Source organism: Carcharhinus amblyrhynchos, chromosome 9, assembly GCF_965287045.1.
Source record: "Carcharhinus amblyrhynchos chromosome 9, sCarAmb.v2.hapA, whole genome shotgun sequence".
NCBI classification, from domain to species: Eukaryota; Metazoa; Chordata; class Chondrichthyes; order Carcharhiniformes; family Carcharhinidae; genus Carcharhinus; species Carcharhinus amblyrhynchos.
In genome coordinates, this window is record NC_137332.1 from 74,504,718 (window position 1) to 74,524,773 (window position 20,056).

General features: G+C 39.1%; 1 protein-coding gene across 1 annotated transcript in view; it reads left to right on the forward strand.

Annotated features, from left to right (window-relative positions):
- The window catches only part of acbd6 (acyl-CoA binding domain containing 6), a 143,805-nt gene that overhangs the window by 22,338 nt on the left and 101,411 nt on the right, over positions 1-20,056 (forward strand). The window contains exons 4-5 of the mRNA XM_080196776.1: positions 612-717; positions 7,461-7,550. Coding sequence (XP_080052902.1) covers positions 612-717; positions 7,461-7,550 — 196 coding nt within the window. The remainder of the gene's footprint in view (positions 1-611; positions 718-7,460; positions 7,551-20,056) is intronic.

The window sequence follows — 20,056 nt, forward strand, 5'->3', positions numbered from 1 at the left end:
CCATAGAGAAGAAGGTCCAGTAATCCACTGATCAGTGCTTCCATTTTGAGACCAAATGAGTAATTAAAAAAAATAATTTATATAGAACTTGGTCAAATGTCCTTTTAGAAGTACAAATAAGACAAGTATAGCAGCGATTCTGGACTTGCAAGGTTGCACAAACGACACAGTGTAAATCGTTTCCTTTGGTGGCAACTTATTAAGGAAGGATGTTAATTTGGAAGGAAAATACAAGTTGTGCCATAAGATCTTTAATGTCCACCAGAAGAGGTAGGTGAGCCTTAGTTCTAACTTCCCATTTTAAAAATGACAAGCTGGATAGCACAGCTCTCCTTCGTTAGTTCATTGAATTGACAATGTGGACTGACCTGATGTCAAACTAGTAGGTATGTTGTGAGCCCATTTAATTCAATTTTTGTTGAATATTCATGATGCTCAGAGACTGAAAGTACGATGAAGACCCTTTTTCATTATGATTTTGGGGAAAATAAGAGTTTAATGCCCTCATTGACTAGACTGTTGAAGGAGATGTGTTAACATTTTGCTATCCATTTTGGATTTTTTCTTGATCTTCCTTTAAACCTGAATGAAAATATTTTCATCTTTTACAGGGAAGAAGATAAGACTATATTTGATCATTGTAGAGAGAACAACATTGATCATATTTTAAAGGCTCTTGTATCCAAGAATGTGGATGTTAATCTGAAGGATGAGGAGGTATGTTCTTCAGTGACAATGACTTTGCTCCATTGGTTACATTGGACAAATCATCGATGCACTTTACCATTTTGCTAAAATATTTACATTCTCAATGAGTTATTCACTTTGTAGAAATTTACATCAATCCAAAGATGTGCAGGTTAGGTGGATTGGCCACGCTAAATTACCCCTTAGTGTCCAAAGATGTGTTGGTTAGATGGATTAGCCATGGGTAATGTGTGAGGTTATGAGGATAAGGTGGGGGAGAGGGCTTGGGTAAGATACTCTGTCAGAAAGTCGGTGCAGACTTGATGGGCCTAATGGCCTCTTTGGCACTGTAGAGATTCTCTGATTCTATAACATGTATATCTGTCGTATAACACAAGTTTGTTTCTATATTTAGCCATAATAAGGTATATTGTCCTCTGCTAATGAATACACGTATGAATATAGAAAGATCAAATCTAGTTTTGCACTAACACCATTCATTATTTGCCTGACTAAGAAAACTTCTGTAGTTCAATGTTGAAGTTAATGATCCATTCAACAGATGCAGTGTGAATTGTGATGCCACGAAGAATGGATCTCTCAGGGTACAAGTGGCTGTCTAGAATGGTCACAGTCACAATCCTCATGTTCTACTGAGACTGATCTTTCTCTAATAGTAGTACCTGGAAGGAAAAGTCCATTGAGGCATTTTAAAAAAATGAGCTGAAATATAGTTGTGGATGAACTTTGATTCAATCCAAGTTTGGTGTTCTCAACTGCTTCCTGATTTAGACAGAATCAGAGTTTTTTTTTGTTTCGAGTTTATTGCTGTTGATTTTGGTAACCAAGTAAGTGATTTGCAAATTGCAGTTATTTATTAAATTAAAATTATTTTGCTGGTTTTGTTTAAAAAAAAAGCAACGCAAATGATTTTCATCTGAACATTGTTCTTCCTTGATGGCCAATGAAGCAAATCACTCGTGTATGGATTCTCTTATACACGTGCTTGGCTGTCTAAGGAGTAAAATCTAGCTTTGCAGCAAAGTACAGAACAAGTTTTAAAGCTGTACACCAATCCTTTAAACCAACTGAGTCCATGCTGTGAAAAGAAAGTAATTTAAATTCCAAATCCTTTTCCGTCAAGGATTAGTGTGTTAGCCAATATGCCACTGTCAAATACTCAATTTCTACCACCAAATGTTGCAGAATCCTAACAGAAATTTTTGAATGTGTGTACAGTGTACCACTGCCTTCCTACTTGTCAACAATGGAGCCTATCCAACTGTAACAGCCGTCTCACATCAATGCTAAAATGCTGTTTGCATTGGTTGGCATAATAAGACCATAGTTTAAAATCACACAAAAATTTTGTTGTTTCACAGTATTATTTATGGTAAATTATGTATGTGATTCTCTCAGAATTTAATTGTGAGATTTGATAAACGGAGAACATATTAGGCTATTTCCTGAATCAGGTTGGCCGGACATGAGCAGTAGAGGGCAGCATCCTGTTGCAACATGTCACAGCAAGCTAAAACGGCCAGTACGCAAGATTCTTCTCTCTCATACCCTCCGACCTTTCTTTCAAAAAAAGAATAAAATTTGTCACACACTTGAACAGCTGAAGTCTTTACACATTCATGGATTGAGACATGCAGAATTCAGCAGGGTTCATTTGAAAACACCGATCAAATATCTGTCTTTTCAAGCATAACAACTCTTTCACTCTTTGACTGATGTAATTTCAGCAACTGCTTGGATTTGCATCATGCTGTGGTATTGAAATTGTGTTAACCTTAAGCAAATATGACATGTGATCTCCAATGAGGGATTAACCCTTCTTTATCACAAACCTATATTTATGCTTGCACCCTGTATAGTATTAAGTTGTGTTTTGATTTGTATAGGTTGCTTGACTTTTGTTTAGGCAGGAGGATGTCCTGACTGTGATGGTTTGTCAATGAATGACAGGTGAATTTGGATGCACCTCAATAGGAATTCAAGCTAAGATGATTATGCACAATTAACGGACAAAATCAGCATTCAAAGACCATTTCACAACAACCAGAATTGCATACATTTGCAGAATCAAAGTAGCCCAACTGAACTAGTTGAAGAGATTAGAAGGACCGAAACTATCAGATTTTTGTGGATGAAGTTTATTAGTTCCATGGAGAAAGTCAAACGTGGTCTCTTATGTACTGGGTAAAGTGGCTGCTCTGTCTGAGTCCAGTTCCAATAATCTGTCTCTTTTTTCTCTTCCTGATTTGTGTAATCTAATTGTCTTGTCCTTTTGAACCTAACCAGATCCACCACCCTTACTATGGATTTGACTAAATTCGTCCTTTGCTGCATAGCTAAAATGTAACTAGTTGCTGAAGGGTTTCACCACAGTCCTGCACTTTCCCATCCATTCCAATGTTTCATCCCTTTCTTCTGTGAAAGCTGGTCCTATCCCACATTTCTTGGTCCCTAGTTCTAGCCTACTTGTCTAGCTTCATTTTCTTCATAAATTGGAATTTGCATGACAGGACAGGAGGAAATGTTATTTTCTAAATGTTGTATTGTACAGGCAAAGTTAAATATGAAAACCTTATTGATGGACTATGGTCAAATACTGCCTTGATGTCAAGGAAAGTCACTCCTCATTTCACCTCTGGAATTCAGCTTCTTGACTATGTTTGAAACAAGGCTATTTTGGAGCTGAATGATTCTGGTGGTACTCAAACTGATTTGATTTGGTTTATTATAGTCACGTATTAGTATAGAATGAAAAGTATTGTTTTTTATGCGATATACCAACAAAGTGTACCGTACGTAGGGAAGGAAATGAGAGAGTGCAGAATGTGGTATAACAGTCACAGCTAGAGTGTAGAGAAAGATGAACTTAATGCGAGGGAAGTCCATTCAAAAGTCTGATGACAGCAGTGAAGAAGCTGTTCTTGAATCAGCTGGTGCATGTTTCAGACTTTTGTATCTTTTTTCTAATGGAAAAAAGGTGGAAGAGAATGTTCGGGATGTGTGGGGTCCTTAATTATATTGGCTGCTTTACCGAGGCAGCGGTAAGTATAGACAGTGTCAATGGGTGGGAGGCGATTTGAGTCGATGGGCCAAATGGCTTCCTTCTGCACTGTAGGAATTCCATGAGTGAGAGATTGGGCTTCATTCACGACACTTGTAGTTTTTTGCGGTCTTAGGCAGAGCAGGAGTCAAGGCAAGCTGTGATACAAACACAAAGAATGCTTTCTATGGTGCATCTGTAAAAGTTGGTGAGTGTCGTAGTGGACATGCCAAATTTCCTTGGTCCCCTGAGAAAGGAGAAGTGTTGATGGGCTTTCTTAACTATAGCATCAATATGGAGGGACCTGGACAGGTTGTTGGTGAATTGAATACCTAAAAACTTGAAGCTCTCGGCCATTTCTACTTCATCCTCATTGATGTAGACAGGGGCATGTTCTCCACTATGCTTCCTGAAGTTAATTATTATCTCTTTTGTTTTGTTGATATTGAGGAGGAGAATATTGTTGTCGCACTAATTCACTAGATTCTCTATCTCTTTCCTGTACTCCTGTCTCGTCAATGTTTGAGATTCAACCCGCTGGGATGGTGTCATCAGCAAACTTAAAAATCAAGTTAGAGGGGATTTTGGCCACAGTCTTAGGTGTATAAGGAATGTAGTAAGATGCTGAAGGGACAGCCTTGTGGGGCACCAGTGTTGAGGATGATCACGAAGGAGGTGTTGTTGCCTATCCTTACTGATTAAGGTTGGGTTAGGAAGTTCAGGAACTATTGCAGAGGGAGATGCTGACTCCCAGGCCATGGAGTTGGAGATGACATTCATAAGAATAATGGTATTGAAGGCTGAGCTGCAGTTGATAAAAAGGAATCTGACACAAGTGTCTTTGTTATTTAAGTGTTCCAGGTTTAATTGTAGAGTCAGAAAATGGCACCTTCTGTGGACCTGTTGAGGCAATCTGGAAGGCTGGAATTGATTTGTGCCATGACTAATCTTTCAGAGCACTTCATAATGATGGATGTCAGAGCCACTGGACGACAGTCATTAAGGCACACTGCCTGGCTTTTCTTTGGTACCAAGATGGTGGTTGTTTTTTTGAAGCAGGTAGGGACCTCACATTGGCGTAAAGAGAGATCGAAGATGTCTGCGAATACCCCGCCAGCTGGTCTGTGCAGAATCTGAGTGCTCTACCGGTACCCCATCACGGCAGTTGATTTCTGTGGGTTAACCTTCGAGAAGGTTGCTGTGATGTCTGCAATGGTGACATCTGATACAGGTTCGTCCAAGGTTTCCAGGGTAGAAGGCGTGCTCTCGCCAACCTTTTGCTCAAAATGGGCATTGAATGCATTGAGCTCACCGAGGAGGGGTGCATTGGTGCCGGCAATTTTACACGTCTTCATCTTTTAGCCTGTCTTTTTGACCTTGCCGTGGTCGGCAGGAGTCCATGTGGCGAAGTGTCACTTGGTGGCATCATTCACAATTACTTCCATCTCTTTGCTGATGACTAGGAGTAGGTTGATAGAGCTTGGATTTGTCCGACATAACAATAGCAGTGACTGTTCAGAAGTAATTTATTGGCTTGACGTGTTTTGAGAGCGCCTTGGGGATGTAATGAATTGAACTTTATTTGCTTTCAGATATCACCCCAGAACAATTCAGTTATTTCTGACTCCAGCTCTGGATTATTCTTTGACTAAATCTGGATCTCTTTCCAGATCATTTATTTCTGAGAGTAACGTACCCTATTTTAATTTTTGTTCATTTCTTGGATTGCCTGGTCTATGGCTATCCTTATTTGACTGTCTGAGCATACTGATACTTTTGATACCAGACACTAAGATGCATGTTTTGGATTGATGTTCCTTTTTGTCTAAAAATGCCTATGCTTTCCTTAACATCTCTGTATGGCAATGTTGCTGAGATTCTTGATTCTGATGATAGGTGGTATAATGGCTTTTTCATACCATGAAAAAGTGTCATACCTTCAACCCATGTAATGTGTTAACTTAATAGTTGCTCCACTTTAAGACTGTTGCACTTTGATCCTGAAATTATAGGCAGGATCTGCAGAGGGAACCTGCTCCAAAGTGGAGTTAACCTGTACTAAAACAACAATTCATCAAATAATCCACCCAAGTGTTTCTCTGTTTCCAACTTTGACAAGATTGTTGGAATGTAACAAGTGACAAATTTGTATTGGAAGTAATGTGACCAATGGAAACAAGATGTAAGGGTCAGCAGACCCAGTAAAACATGGAACTAATCACAGAGTGATGTAATAGTCAGCTGACCAACTGATTCACCATAAATAAGAAATTATGTAGAATTGTGAGAAACTTAGCTTGGCCTAGGATGAGGCCCTGCATTTGAAGTAATGATATTTCTTTATTAAACCCTTTCTTTGATTTATAAGTTGGAGTAACTTTTGTTGTTTCATTAGCTGCATTTTTGAAGAATTCCTTCTGAAGAAACAAAGATTACTACCCTTCTTACCTGCTCAATATATTAGTGACAATTCTGTTATAGTACAAGAAACTTTGCATGAAACTAATAAGGCTGCTGTCAGCAGGATGAATGTTTTTTTTTTAAAGACATATTTAAAGTTGCAGAGCTCAGTATTTGATTAATATGCTCATCAATTTTGTGCACTATGTGTATTGACTCCTGTGATGTTAATGTACCTTTTAAGAAGTGTTTTCTTTCATCAAGTACTCTGCAGTTGTAAACATTTTTAGTTTGTTTTTCTCATTGTTGCTGGGCTGTCTATGACAGTCATTTTATTGCTGTTTAAATGGGGTTTGTTTATTTTTACTAGGATGTTTATGACTTTGCATTGCTAGGAGAAAAACTGTTTGGCAAGTCAGGTGATTGGAGTTTTTTTTTCATTTTCAATTTGGAGCTGCAGGTTTGATTTTAGCTTTAGAAAGGGCATGAAGCTGAAGTCTCTGTCTCCCTCTCTGGTTTTGGAAATTCTGCTGATCATCTGGGTTGGTGGGGGTGGGGGAGGGGGTGGTTGATCTGCTGTTGATGACTTGTCTAGAGCCCAGGTGTTTTGGGAAGCTGTTCTGACTTCAAACTGTTCTGACTCTCTCCAGAGAACTGCAGACTTTATCCAAAGGACCCAAGTCCAGTATTGCACGAGCATTAGTCTTTGTTGTGTTAAACCTTTGAAAAGAGTCTGTGGGATTGGTTTGATTGAAACACATTACATATATTTGTTAAGGGTTATACATTATAGTGGTTGTTCTGTTTCTTGTTTGTAATTGACAAACGTTCTTGCAAATTTTCTGACCATACATATTAACTATATTTTAAAATTAACTTTGTTTGATAAAAGCTCCCCAGTGGGTCATTTGAATCATACGTGAAGTGGAACATATCATGCTTATCCTAGCCAAATTCAGGAGGCAAAACATGTGATCCAGGCATGCTCCATAAAGCACTTTCGAATTTCTGACCTGAACCATAGCACTCCTGGGGCATTGTGCTGTCTAAAGCTATGGGTGTTCCTGCCAGCTCTCTGAACAGCAAGACTACCTATGAAATCCAGAGCCACATGGATAATTACAGAGGAATAAATGGCACTAAATGTCAAAGATTTTGGGAATGGATCTTTGCAAACCTAGCACTTTTCAAAACTCAGATTAATGCATTTTATGTTAAGACTTTGGTTTTTATTTTGGAATTATGGCTGAGTGCAGATTTGATAAATGGGTGCCCATTTATACTAAATATCTGTATGTTGTTTCTTTCATAGGGAAGAGCCCTGCTACATTGGGCATGTGACCGAGGACATAAAGACTTGGTTGACATGTTGCTTCAACAAAAAGCTGAAATCAACAGTCAGGTGAGCTGACCTGTCACTGTTGAATGCTCTTTTATATTATTTTTTATAGTTGTGGTTGCCTGTGCGAAAATATAATTTATTTTCCCTGTTTATTACAGCCTACATTAATATTACAAGAACAATAGCAGTAGGATGAATCTTGAAACCTCATTGCTGTGTGGACCTGCGTATTGTTCTGCAAACTGAATGTAGTTTAACAAAATAAAGTAGCAGATGCACCTTTGGTCTATTATCAGTGAAAGGACAGTGTAACATTTTTCTTGTACTTTGCATGTTTGTTGCTGTTCTTTTAGCTCTTGATATACTAAAGATTGTGCATGCTTTTTCTAAATTGAAATATAAGTAGATATGTAAAAGTAGAACATTTTGGTATGAGTAATGGTGAATTATTGGGTTTGCTTCCCTTCTAGGGTAAACACATCTAATTACTCTACACTTGGGAAATTAACCCATTAAACACCCTGAGGACACAACACCTCCATTGTTGGTATTTCCATTCTCTCGAGAGAGAGAATGATCCACATGACTGAATTTTAAAAAATGCTGAGCTAGTGGTGCAGAAATATTTAACCCTGCACTTCTGGTTTTTGGAATCAGTTTGAATCTTGGTGAAACAATCCCCACAGTATCAAAGAGCTACTGTACCAGTGAATGGCACATTCCAATTCTTGTAGCGTGTGAGAATGTACCATTGTTTGTTTTTATAGGTGATGCTTGTGGGTAACAGCTGTTTAAGTTTTAATATTATTTGTTGCAGCATGTGGACAATGCTAGTAAAGTCACGTTCACTGCCTACCCTTGTTTTGATTGTTTACATGAGATCACTTTAGAGGACATGAAGTGGCTGCTGGAGTGACCTGTTGTCAGGGTGCTAATCTACTTGTGTAATCGTTCTATTTTGATAGGAGTTGATAGTTACCAATGATAGTCTAATTTTACTACCTGCTGCACAGATTGTGATAACTGCTTATTACTCAGTGTCTTCTTAATAATTCATTTTTCAGTTACATGAAGAGCTCCAGTCTACTTTTTTAAAAAAGCTGTTGGCAGAAGAGCATAAAGAAATGTATTACACTTATGATACGCACATTTAGTTATTTTCCTTATGGACTCGGACAGTAATTAAAAGCAATCTTTACTTTATAGCTAGTTCCTCATTCTGCAATAGTGATTGGCTTTTTATATCACTGCACAGTTTTTGCAAGAATTTCATCTACTTTAAAGCAAATGCACAAACTTGCAGTTTGTGGCAACTGCGTACCTTCCTGTTTGTTAGGGAACATCACAAGATACGTGTTTGATTTCAAACTTACTGGATTCTCAAAGCAGCATCTGTCTTTGTTTCAAATGGATCCAATGCCCTGATTCCAGTTGCAAACTGTCCTGAGCTGTAACCTCTGGTCTTAGTAACCTTGCACGTCTGAAAGTATTGTTACTTTCTTTAACCTGTGAATTTTCCATGCCCTGCAATGATGCCTTTTGATAGTCTTTTTTCGTGGGTCATCATTCTATCGCCGTACACAATATGCAAATAAGTTAAGAGCGCTTCTGTTGCCAGGTTATCTAGCCACCTGTGTTGAGAAAATTTAAATTGGACAATGAACAGTCGATACCACTTGAATCTGCTCACTTTAATGCTAAGCCACATCTCCAACGGCAATGATCCCATTAGATTCAACAGTAGACCTATTGGTGCCAAATTGCTTACCTTAATATATATTAAATCTTTCAGTGACAGATGGGCAAGATTAAATTTTGTTGCTAAGGAGAGTTTAAAATATGTAGAGGATGATTTGAAGAAGTCTTGGTGCACAGGGAGCACTTCCAGTCATGTAAAATACTTTTTCACTTTGTAGCATTTATATGTTGAAGGTGTTTCATATTTCTTCAGGATCACCTCTCGTGATTAGTTTCTCTATTCTGAGAATCCTTGATTAATTTTACAATTTTGTAAGTTGCAAGATGAAAATTTGTTAAATTCTTTCTGATCTGCTGACCAAGCTATCTGGATGGAGTCAGGCCACATTCCATTGCTGGCCACAGGTGTGAATAGGGTATTAACCACAATTATCACAGCAGCCAATTACCCTGATAATGTTGTTTAGTTGAACAATGTCACTTCAGTCTTTTGTTCACATTTTAAACCCTCTTCACAAATTGTCATTTACTGGAAATCCTAGCAAAAAGATGATGCATTCCCGATTGCAAATGGGAGCTAAGATGCTTTTCTTTGCCTTTCTTTGTAAATGGAAAGTTGATTGAAAACAAAGTGCGAAGATTTAAATGATTTTTTTTGGTACAAGAAAATCAATTTATTTTTAGTCTCTTGAGGTTTTTGTGTGCCATCTTTTTGCAGCACAGAAAACTATCTGGAATTAGGGAGGTGTGTTAATGTGATCCTGACCTAACCAAGTGTAACATTATGGTTTTATGAAATTGCTTTATTTCTAATATAGATCTTGCTAAAATACTTTTCTTCCTGTGGCCAGTACTTTTCTTCCTGTCTTATTTTGGTACTAACTCCAAAATGGTGACCAGAGCTGAGCAGAAATTCTCATCATAGTTGTGAAATTACCTGAATGTAAATTAATGCTGTTTATTATTGGAGTTGGGGCAAGAAGTAAGGAAATTAAAAGGCAGGTTTTACTCTGTGACATAAATAGAAATAATAGGGGCGATTCTTCCAAAAGTGCTGAATTGGCGAGAAAACTGTTCTAAATCCAGACTGTTCTGGCAGTTCATTTTCTTATCTCAATCTCTGATGTCCGTGCACTGAAGAGGTCCCAGAAGTGAATATCATTAAAAATCCCATGGGGCAGGGCCTTTTCGTGCTGGAGCTTGACAGTTCTGGAGCTCTGCACATGCGTAGTGGCCCCAAACTGTCAACTCCTGTTTTGCTGGCCAGCCTGGGACCACTACTGTGTTGCCTCCCCCCAACCTCCCCACGGCCTGATCGTGGCTCCCACAGCAATTCCCAGGCCAGACCTGATGCCCCCCCTTCCCTCACCCCGTCTTGGAGGACCCGATGTCCAGGCTTCATCACCCAGCAGTGGTGACTTCCCCCTGTATCTCCCAGAGGCAGATCCCCACCCCTCCACCAGGCCATCTCCCCGCCCCTCCAATTGCTACCCTCCCTCCATCCCAGAACGATCCTGTCTGCAAATTGATAGCAGGACCCCCCACCTCCACTGATCGCTCCTAGGTCCTGCCCCTTTGACACTGCCCAATATCTGATGGGCAGTGCTAAAGTGCCCCCGGACATGGGCACTTTGCCCTTGGGCAGTGCTAGGCAGCCCATGCCCCGGGGGCACTGCAGCCTGATCCCTGGGGGTCCCGATTGCCCCTCCTTCATTCTGACAGGGTCTGCTGCTGGTTCTCCAAAAGTGGGGAGGTAGTCTGAACCCTGCCAGAATGAAGTACTCCTGGCAGGGTCGGAGATTCAATCAGGACCTGAAAAGTCCCGATAATGAACATGTGTGCATATTTAAAATACACTCAAAAAGTTTAACTCACTCACTTGTCTTCCTGCCGGTTTCCAGCGTGGTCTGGCCGGCAACTGTTTGCCAGCTCTGGGAGATGTGCATGCGCTCCTGACGCATGTGCAGATCCCCATTCGAGGACGCGGATGCGCATCTCCCACCGTGACCCACCAGAAAAATTGCAGTTTGCAATCGAAGAATCGTGGTCAATGTTACTGCTACATTTAGGGAAAATGTGACCCGAATTTGACAATGATTATGAGGATATTTTATTCTAACATAGTGGCTTCTGATGCCCTTGAACAGTTCAATGCATCAACTGAATCATGTTACTGCACTGAGTGTAAGTGCTGCAAGATCTTGCTGCGTGCCCGACATAAATGTACCCTTGTAACATTTTACAGTAATAAATGCATAATAATTCCAACCATTGGATAAATATGTTTTTTGACAGTTGTCAAGGTACCAGCATAAATGTGAGAGCTCATGGGAACTGAACAAATGGAGATGGCCTATTCTAAAAACTCTGCTGTTGGCCCCATCACTTCAGGCAATGATGCAAAGCAAAATGAAAATCAAAATTTGATCAGGTCTATGGGGAAGTTGAACCACTTCACAGCATAACAGCAACTGTTTGTTTAATTTGTTTTTTGTTTCTAAGGGCACAAAATACTTTGCCGTGGATTTCACAAGGGATCGTAGTCATCCTGCAGTACCACAGCAATTTACGTGCTATGGGAGGTTGTCACAGTTTAAGTTGATCTGAGGGGCAGGTTGACATAAGAGGCATGGTGAGCTAAATTGCAAAATATTGTACAGATGAAGCCATGATGGGGTTTCATAAGATTGTAGGTTGTGGAGAAAGGGACAACAGAATTTGCACAGTTTTGAGGTCTTTGAATGAATTTGATGATGTACTGATTTGTGACATTGGGATTATGAGAAATATTGGCCGGAATTCTCTGGCCGTTTATGTCGGCGGGCTTCTCTTGCCCTGTTGGCAGCACACCCCTGCCTGTGGGTTTCCTGTCAGCGTGGGGTGACGTCAGTGGAAATTTCCATTGACAGCGGCGGGACCAGAGAATCCTGCCACTAGTAAACAACCTGGTGGCAAGAAACAAGTGGCCGGGAGGCTGGAGAATCTGCCCAACGTGTATGATATAATTTTTGAATGGGAACATTCAGTGAAAATGGGACTTTCACAAATGAACTTGCATTGTATATAGTAGCCAGCGTCCCCAAATGGTAATAATATAATGTCCAACTTAAAACAAAAAGATTCAAATAAATACCTGCAATAATGTAGCTTCCTTCTATTGTTCTTATCTTTCAAAACTTGGGATTTGCAAATGCTACTTACTGAATCAGTTGAAAAATAGTTTGCGAGATGGAATCCATATCACCAGACTGTTCAATATGGGATGTTAGCTATTTTAAATCTAATTTAACTTCAAAGTATCCCTAGAAAATCGAATTTTCTGCTGATCAAACCATGACTCACAGACTTTATATAAAAAATAAGCATAAATGTTTTAATGGCTGGATGTTTGTAACATTTCAAAATCACACCACACTACTTCAATCAGAGTACAGCAAGATTTTCTGTGAGTTTCTAGTTTGTTATAGGAGTGCCAAAATATAATGCATAGCATTTTATGTAATACATATTTATACAGAAATGTTCCTTTCTAAATGAAAGGCATTGAGATTTAAATCCAATATAGTTTGCTTGCATCGTTAGCCTATGTAATCCACAAGTATAGTGGGTCATTAGGTATAGAGTAGGGTGTGTTCTACTGAAACATAAAATGAGAAGGGTTAAACACAGCAAACAAGTGTAATTTGTTAATCACACATAATCTGTGTGCTTTGCAGTGGTATTGTCTGATGTTCTTTATCTGCTACAGGTGTACACAGGACAAAACATTCAGATGTGGAAACAGCAGCTATTCAGAAACATGAAACAGGACACCAGCAATGCATTAGCCTTTTTATAGATCAGTGCACTCCCTTTGTGGCCTGAGGCCTAAAGCTTTGCTTTAATTCAGAGATTTAGGTGGGCTGGCTTCATGCAGCACTGGACCAATTTGTAAAATAGAATTGGATCTGAATGAACCCCATCTTCTTTTTCATTGTTAGCTTGTTTTTGAAATTGATGGCTTCTTTGCTCAAACCTTGTTCGACTTACATTTTTCAAAATATGTTTTTATGAAAGAAAGTGCCCTAAGCAAACTTTAAAAAAAATTCTTACTTGTTACCTTGACCGTCCTTTTCTGGTTGCTGCCCCTTTTGAAACATGTATTGTTTCATGTTGCTAACATCTTTGGAAGTGAAGTGAAGGAGTTATTGCATGTAATAATGTGAAGGAGCCTGTTACTACTCCTATTAGCAGAATGACCATTTGACCTGGGGTGTCTTGTAATTTAACAGTGTGTTTGTTAATTCAGCTTTCTGACACTGTCACATTCAATAACTTGGCCTTAAATGATATCACCAGAAATTTCCTTGAGGAAAAAAAATTGCCTGTAAAAGTTAATCAATGCTCTTTAACAGTCTTAAAAGGGTTCTGAATTTGTTCCCTCTTGAAGATCCCAAGGTTTTGTAGCAAGTTGTGTAATTTGGAGAATAACAAAGGACATTTCAACAAGCAATCTGATTTGTGCTGAAGCCTCAATTGTGGCAATCAGATCAAAGCTTGCTATCTTGTCGCAGGAAGATGTCAGAGATATCATAGTTCTGAGCTGATATCATAGTTCTGGATTTTGGAATGCTGTGAGTATATTGAAGGTGGGAACATGCAATGAAGTTTACACTAAGTACAATGTGACATCAATGCACCAACTATAAAGGAATTGTGTTCAAAGCCTATGGTTGTAATAGCAATTATGTGAGTGTTACCTCCTCCATTAGCTACACACGCTTCCTACCCTTCGGTGTTGACATGAGCATCATGGTGAGCATACAATCATGCCAGCTTGTAGCACTTTGAATAGAAGTTGACCGTGGACTATCAAGTCCCAGGCGTTTGAATTGTATCGAAGGATTATGTAGGGCTGGTTACCCTTTTGAATGCACAATTATACTTAACCTTTTGTATCACAATATAGGCCTGAAATGCTAATGCTTTGTTTAGATTAAGATCTCCTATTATGGTATAAAGGAATGTGGAAGATTCAGTACTGCTAATAATTAAAAAGTAACTTTGAAATAGTGCATTACCGTGAGTTACCATGATGGCCTACCTATTAAATGACTTATTTCATAATTTGAAGAGCATATAGAAGTGCAGATATTATTTAAATCTGTTAAGAACGCATGAAAATATATTTTCTTCCTTCATGTTGGAATTACCTAAACTGTAACTTACTGAGTAGGGAGCACAGATCTTGTCATAGTGATCAACCATAGAAAACTGACAGCAGCATCAAGAAACTTAATTGCTTTGTATCATAGAGAGAAAAATGCATCTTCTGTTTATGTAAGATGTAGAAAGTCCATCCTAGCAACTAATACATAAAATTGGGTAGAGTATTTGCCTTTTTTAAAACTTCCATACCCAGTGTTGATATTTATTCAGCATTCTATGAGCAATGTGCCATTACTCAGCACTAAATAACCTTAGCAAAACTGAACTTGGTGATAGTCAAGAAGTAAACCCTCCTGAGGCTGGATTTATATCTGGTACAAAAAAAGATGGATGGCTAGCACAGCTCCAGGACATGGCTGGTGGGGAGCTTTCCTCCAGGATAATGTCTTCAGCTGCTCCTACAGAAACCTTCCCTTTCTTATAAGGTCAGGAGCGGAGGTGTTCATGAAGACTGTGGTGTTCAACTCTATTCACAATCCCTCTGATAATAAGCAGCCTATCTTAGCCTATAACAGGGCCTGGACAACACGTGCCGGTAACGATCATCCTGCAGAGGAAAAGTTCAGCCACCTCTCCCTAACTTTTGTTGTTCCTATCATTTGCAAGTTCCTCACCATTAACATACTGGAAATGATCAGAAACTTAACTTGAAAAGCCGTATTAACACAGGCACCAAAGAACAGAGCAGAGGCTAAGTAGTCTGTGGATTGGATCACCACCTGATGTTGCAAAGCATTTACAAGCTTACAATGTTTTTTTTATTCTTTCATTGGTTAGGCCATCATTTGTTGCCCATCCCCACTTAATCTTGAGAATGTGGTGAGCAGTCTTCCTGAACTGCTGCAGTCCATCTGGTGTGGATACATCCACTGTGCTGTTAGGCAGGTAGTTTGATGATTTAGACCCAGTGATAGTGAAACAATGGTGATAAGGGTCCAAGTCAAGATGGTGTGTGGCTTGCAGGGAAATTGCATCTACTACCCTTGTATTTTTAGATGGTTTGTTTTTGTTTCTGGTATCTAGATTGTGGGTCTGAAGTAACATTCAGGCCTCAGCAGGTAAAGACCATCTATTTCTTTTCTGTAAAGGACATTATGAAACTGATGGGTGTTTTATGACAATCAACAGTAGTTTCAACAAGATTTTTCAGTTCCAGATTTAAGAATACATTGAATTTATGTCTCTCATTCCCAATCACTATTGAGAAATTGTTTGTTGTACCTTTATTTCTCCGTAAGCTAGCTACAGTTGCTATATTTTGTACCTATTTAGCCTGAAGCTCAACCAGATGAATGATGAGTGGGGTGATTTTTTTTTAGCACTCTGACTGCTGAAACCACCCCCCCATTATATTCAGCAGTTGCCAGCATGATGGCATACTGATGCCATTTACAACAGCTTCACCTGGATATGAACCTGCTATGGGGATCTTCCCAGGATCATAAAGATAAGTATAGCCTCCAAGGGAGAGGGACATGGCCAGGCAGTGCCCTGGCACTGCCACTTGGCACAGGTTGGCACTGCCAGATTGGGATAGTGCCAGCCTGGCAGTGTGAACCTGTGCCAAGAGATAGACCCCAGTGGGATCCTTATTTCGGGTGGGGGGGGAGTGATTTCATTTAGATGGTGTGGTAGCCGGAGCGGACAGAGGAGCAGGCAAGTGGAAGGGCAGCGGGGTAGAGAAGTGCCAACTCAAATCAGGAGTGGAGGCCCCGAGACCTCAGTCGTGAGCTTGGGGTGGGGGAATTTACTCAACTTTTGATTAAAGTACCTTTTAAAGATGGCACCCTGATATGTGAGCAGTGCGGTTTTGCTGCTGTATTGAGGCCCAATTCCCTGTATCACAGTGTGAAACATTTGGCAGAATTTTTGTAAGATCTGGAGTGAAAATCAACCGGTTTCTCTGGAGAGAAACACATCGGTTTTTGCACCAGAAACAACACTCTACCATATTTTCATAAGATTTTGTCGAGTGTCTTCTGACATCTTAGCCGGTCGGGTTGCTTTTTCTTAGAGTTTATCAATAGTCTTGGCTACAAAGGAATGAAAGCTCCTGATGTGCAGCAAGTTCTCTCCCCGGGCTTTGCAATTTCCACCTTGATAACAAGACATGGTATTCCGGAACTGAGCTGTTCATGTGCTAAATCAAGGTGTATTCTCCTGTAATTTAGTTTAAACTATAATATTAACTGAGAAACAAAATCCTTAATATCTAGAAGTAGCATTTGAATCTTGTGCTGAGTATGTACCAGCAGGACACTATTTTGATTTTTTTTTAACCTAATGTATAAATATGCTACCGTTCTAATGGATATGTCGATCTTTGTTGAATATTATGAACATTATGTCTACTCCCATGAGTGATTTTATGCAGCTTTAGATTTATTAGAAATTGATATTGGCAGAAAAAATCAAATTTTCCAATTAAATAGTTGAATGTATAATTCCTCAAGATACTTTCTGTGTTTGTTGCCACCAAAGCTTTATTTATTATTAAAATAACATGATCCATGAGTTGCTCTTTCCATGACTCCTGTGTTTGCTAATTATAATTGCTACAGTCAGAGAGAGCAGGGGAGTTAGTGAGGCAGTCTATTGGATTGAAATTCATAACTTAATTGAGGTCAGAGTCCAGAGCTCAGAGAACAAAAGTCTTAACTGGGACATGGCTGATCAATAGTAATAAATATCTGGCTTGGCTACAAGCAGTTTATTGTGAGGGATTAGCACAGTCTGTGGAGATTGAGAAACAGAAGGACTGGGAACTAACTGAGCTGCCAGACGTTCATTAGCATGATTGGTGGGATCCTTGCTCCCTTTTAGCTGCTCTGCTGGGAGATGCACTAATATCAAAATAAGAATGACTGGGATTTCACTCTGAAAGCTATTTGCCTTGTTTCTTTCATAGTATTTTTCCATTGAGTCATTTTTTTCCCTTCCAACCCATTCCTACTATTCAAGCACCAGAAGCCACCACCTCATTAACGATATCACAATCTTTTGGACTCTGAGTTCAGAATGAAGCCAAATTCTGGGAAATGCCCAATGTTCTTTAACGGAATGCTGGAGAGCACATCCACATATTCTGCTCAGAGCAGCAGTTGTCAGCTTACACTTGCAAACGCGTGTATTTATCTTTTTACTAACTCTTTCCCTTGCTCAAGATTCCCCCATTATTTTCCCTCTAAAGGGCATGCAGTCTCGTGCTGTTCTGTGGGTTGTTAGGGCAAAATTTCCCGAGTACGTGTGCATGGAATTAGCTGAAGCTGTGTTAGCTCAGGGCTGGCTATTTTTCATATATCAGTAATTGGAATTAAATGTAGACTGCTGATGAGGTTTGTTCTCATGACCATTAGTTTCAAAATACTCTATTCAATTTTGCTTTTTTATAATGGTTATTATAACAGTCATAGTTCTAAGCAGAAGTTGTAATTTTTCCTGTGTTCACCTGAACATCACAAGGTCTAGAACACCTGAGTGATTTCAGCTGTGAAACCACATGCATGTGAAGTGTCTCTACATATAATTCTGCATATGTGTGTGTGCATGTGTATATGCAAAAGAACCCTTTTACCCAATACAGTGCTGAGATAAAAAGAGCCCACCAGTTTTTACAATTATGCTTGAAATACCAATAAATTGCCCATCTAACCTGCTACATGTATTATGCAGTGTCGTGCAATAGTCGCTTATTTGGAGCAAAGGGGCTATTTTAGTAGTTTTCAAAACTACAGGAGCAACTTCAATTAGCAGAACGTGATCTGAGTTCTGTAAATGTCCAGTAGTTCATTTCCCTAACCTACTTGTAATTGTTTCAATCATGATGGGTAGAATGCAAAATAAAAATTTGTTTATTAGTGTTACAAATAGGCTTACATTAACACTGAAATGAAGTTATTGTGAAAATTGTCTAGTCACTACACTCCGGTGCCTATTCGGGTACCCTGAGGGAGAATTTAGCATGGCCAGTGCACTTAACCAGCATGTCTTTTGGACTGTGGAAGGAAACCGGAGCACCCAGAGGAAATCCATGCGCTCTCCACACAGACGGTGACCCAAGCTGGGAATTGAGCCTAGATCCCTGACATTGTGAGGCAACGCTGCTAATTGCACCAAGATGTTTGATAGTAGATAAGTCTAATATTTAATTTGTTTACTTGAGAAACAGTTTACAGGTTTCATCTTCAGAATTTACTGAAAAAGTCTACTTGGGTACTATACTTCAATATTCTAAGACTGGCTTCAGTAAATGTCAGATAGAGCTGCCACATGCTTATTTGATATTGGTGCTTTAGTATAATTTCTGATTTGTAATATTGTCTTGCTCTGTCTATCAGTATAGTTTACATTTCCGATGATATTCTACTGCTTAATATCTGTTAATGACTGTGTGAACCAGGGATTGTGCTGGCACTGAAATGTCTATTGTGATGGAATACATAGTTTCAAAGATTTTTGTTTGAGACAGATCCTAATTGGACAGGGGAACTGAAAAGTGAAACCGTGAACAGAAATCAAGGAAAACTGAGAAAAGAAATTGGCCCTCTTAGTTTCTAAGACAATTAAGACTGAGACTGAGAATAGAAACCAAAACTTTAAAATTGAATTAATATAAAAGGACACAGGCTCTTCAGAATTCAGTGGCAGATGATGAGTTCACCGGCTAAAGAAGACATGAGAATAAGCAAATATATATTTGCTGCAGTTGATTCTGTTATATGAAGATAACATTGATGCATCTGCGCTATCCAGATCATCATTAGCAGAGTTGAGGAGGGTCTGCATTTTGGTGAACAGCATGCCTATGAAACTTGGGTTTGGGTGCTGTCAGCTGAGTGTTAGGTTAAATCCAGAAAGAAGAGGAATTGAAATTATCCATGAGGGAGACAGAGTTCTGAAGAATTGTGTGCCAGAAATTGCCGATATATATGCTGCATGCACTGCTGAGCCAATTCATAAGATCCATTCTAGTTGTATCTTCTATTTAATGTGTAATTTATAATTTACACCAAAATTTACTTGTTAATTGGTTTAACTTGTGTTGATTCCTGGATTTAAAATGTAGGAAATTAGCTAAACTAGTATTTAGTGTTTGTTTTGTTTGACTTTTGTATGGTTAAAAAAAATTAATTAAACTCTACAATCTTGTGGCTTCATTCTTTCCGTAAATAATTGGGATTTTGGAATTTTTCCTTCAAAAAAAGGTATCGGTCTCAACTGAGATTGCTTTTCTTAAGAGTATTTTAAAAGTATATCGAAGGCTCTGAATTCTTTAAATATATATTTTACCTTCCTGTTCTATGAAATGCTGAATTGCTTTGAAAGTATTCAAATCTTTGTTTTTCACATCCCAGAGGGAGGGCTATGCATTTCCATTCATTCATGCCCCTTACCAAATGTTGCAGAATCCCAAGGTTTGATTATAGAGCAGAACCCGTAATATTATTCGTGCACTGCACATGAATTTTCATTTGAAGAGCAAGTGTATCCATCAAATATGTTGTATCATTTGATGTTCAACTTTAGCGTCTTTCCTTCCGATCTATTTCTGTGTTCTCAATTTTAAGTGGGGGATTTGGTACTGCAAAAGATATTGAGTTTTGACAGTGAGGGTGAGATAGTTGAAGCATAACAGCAGAACTGCCCTGGGCTAAATGAAT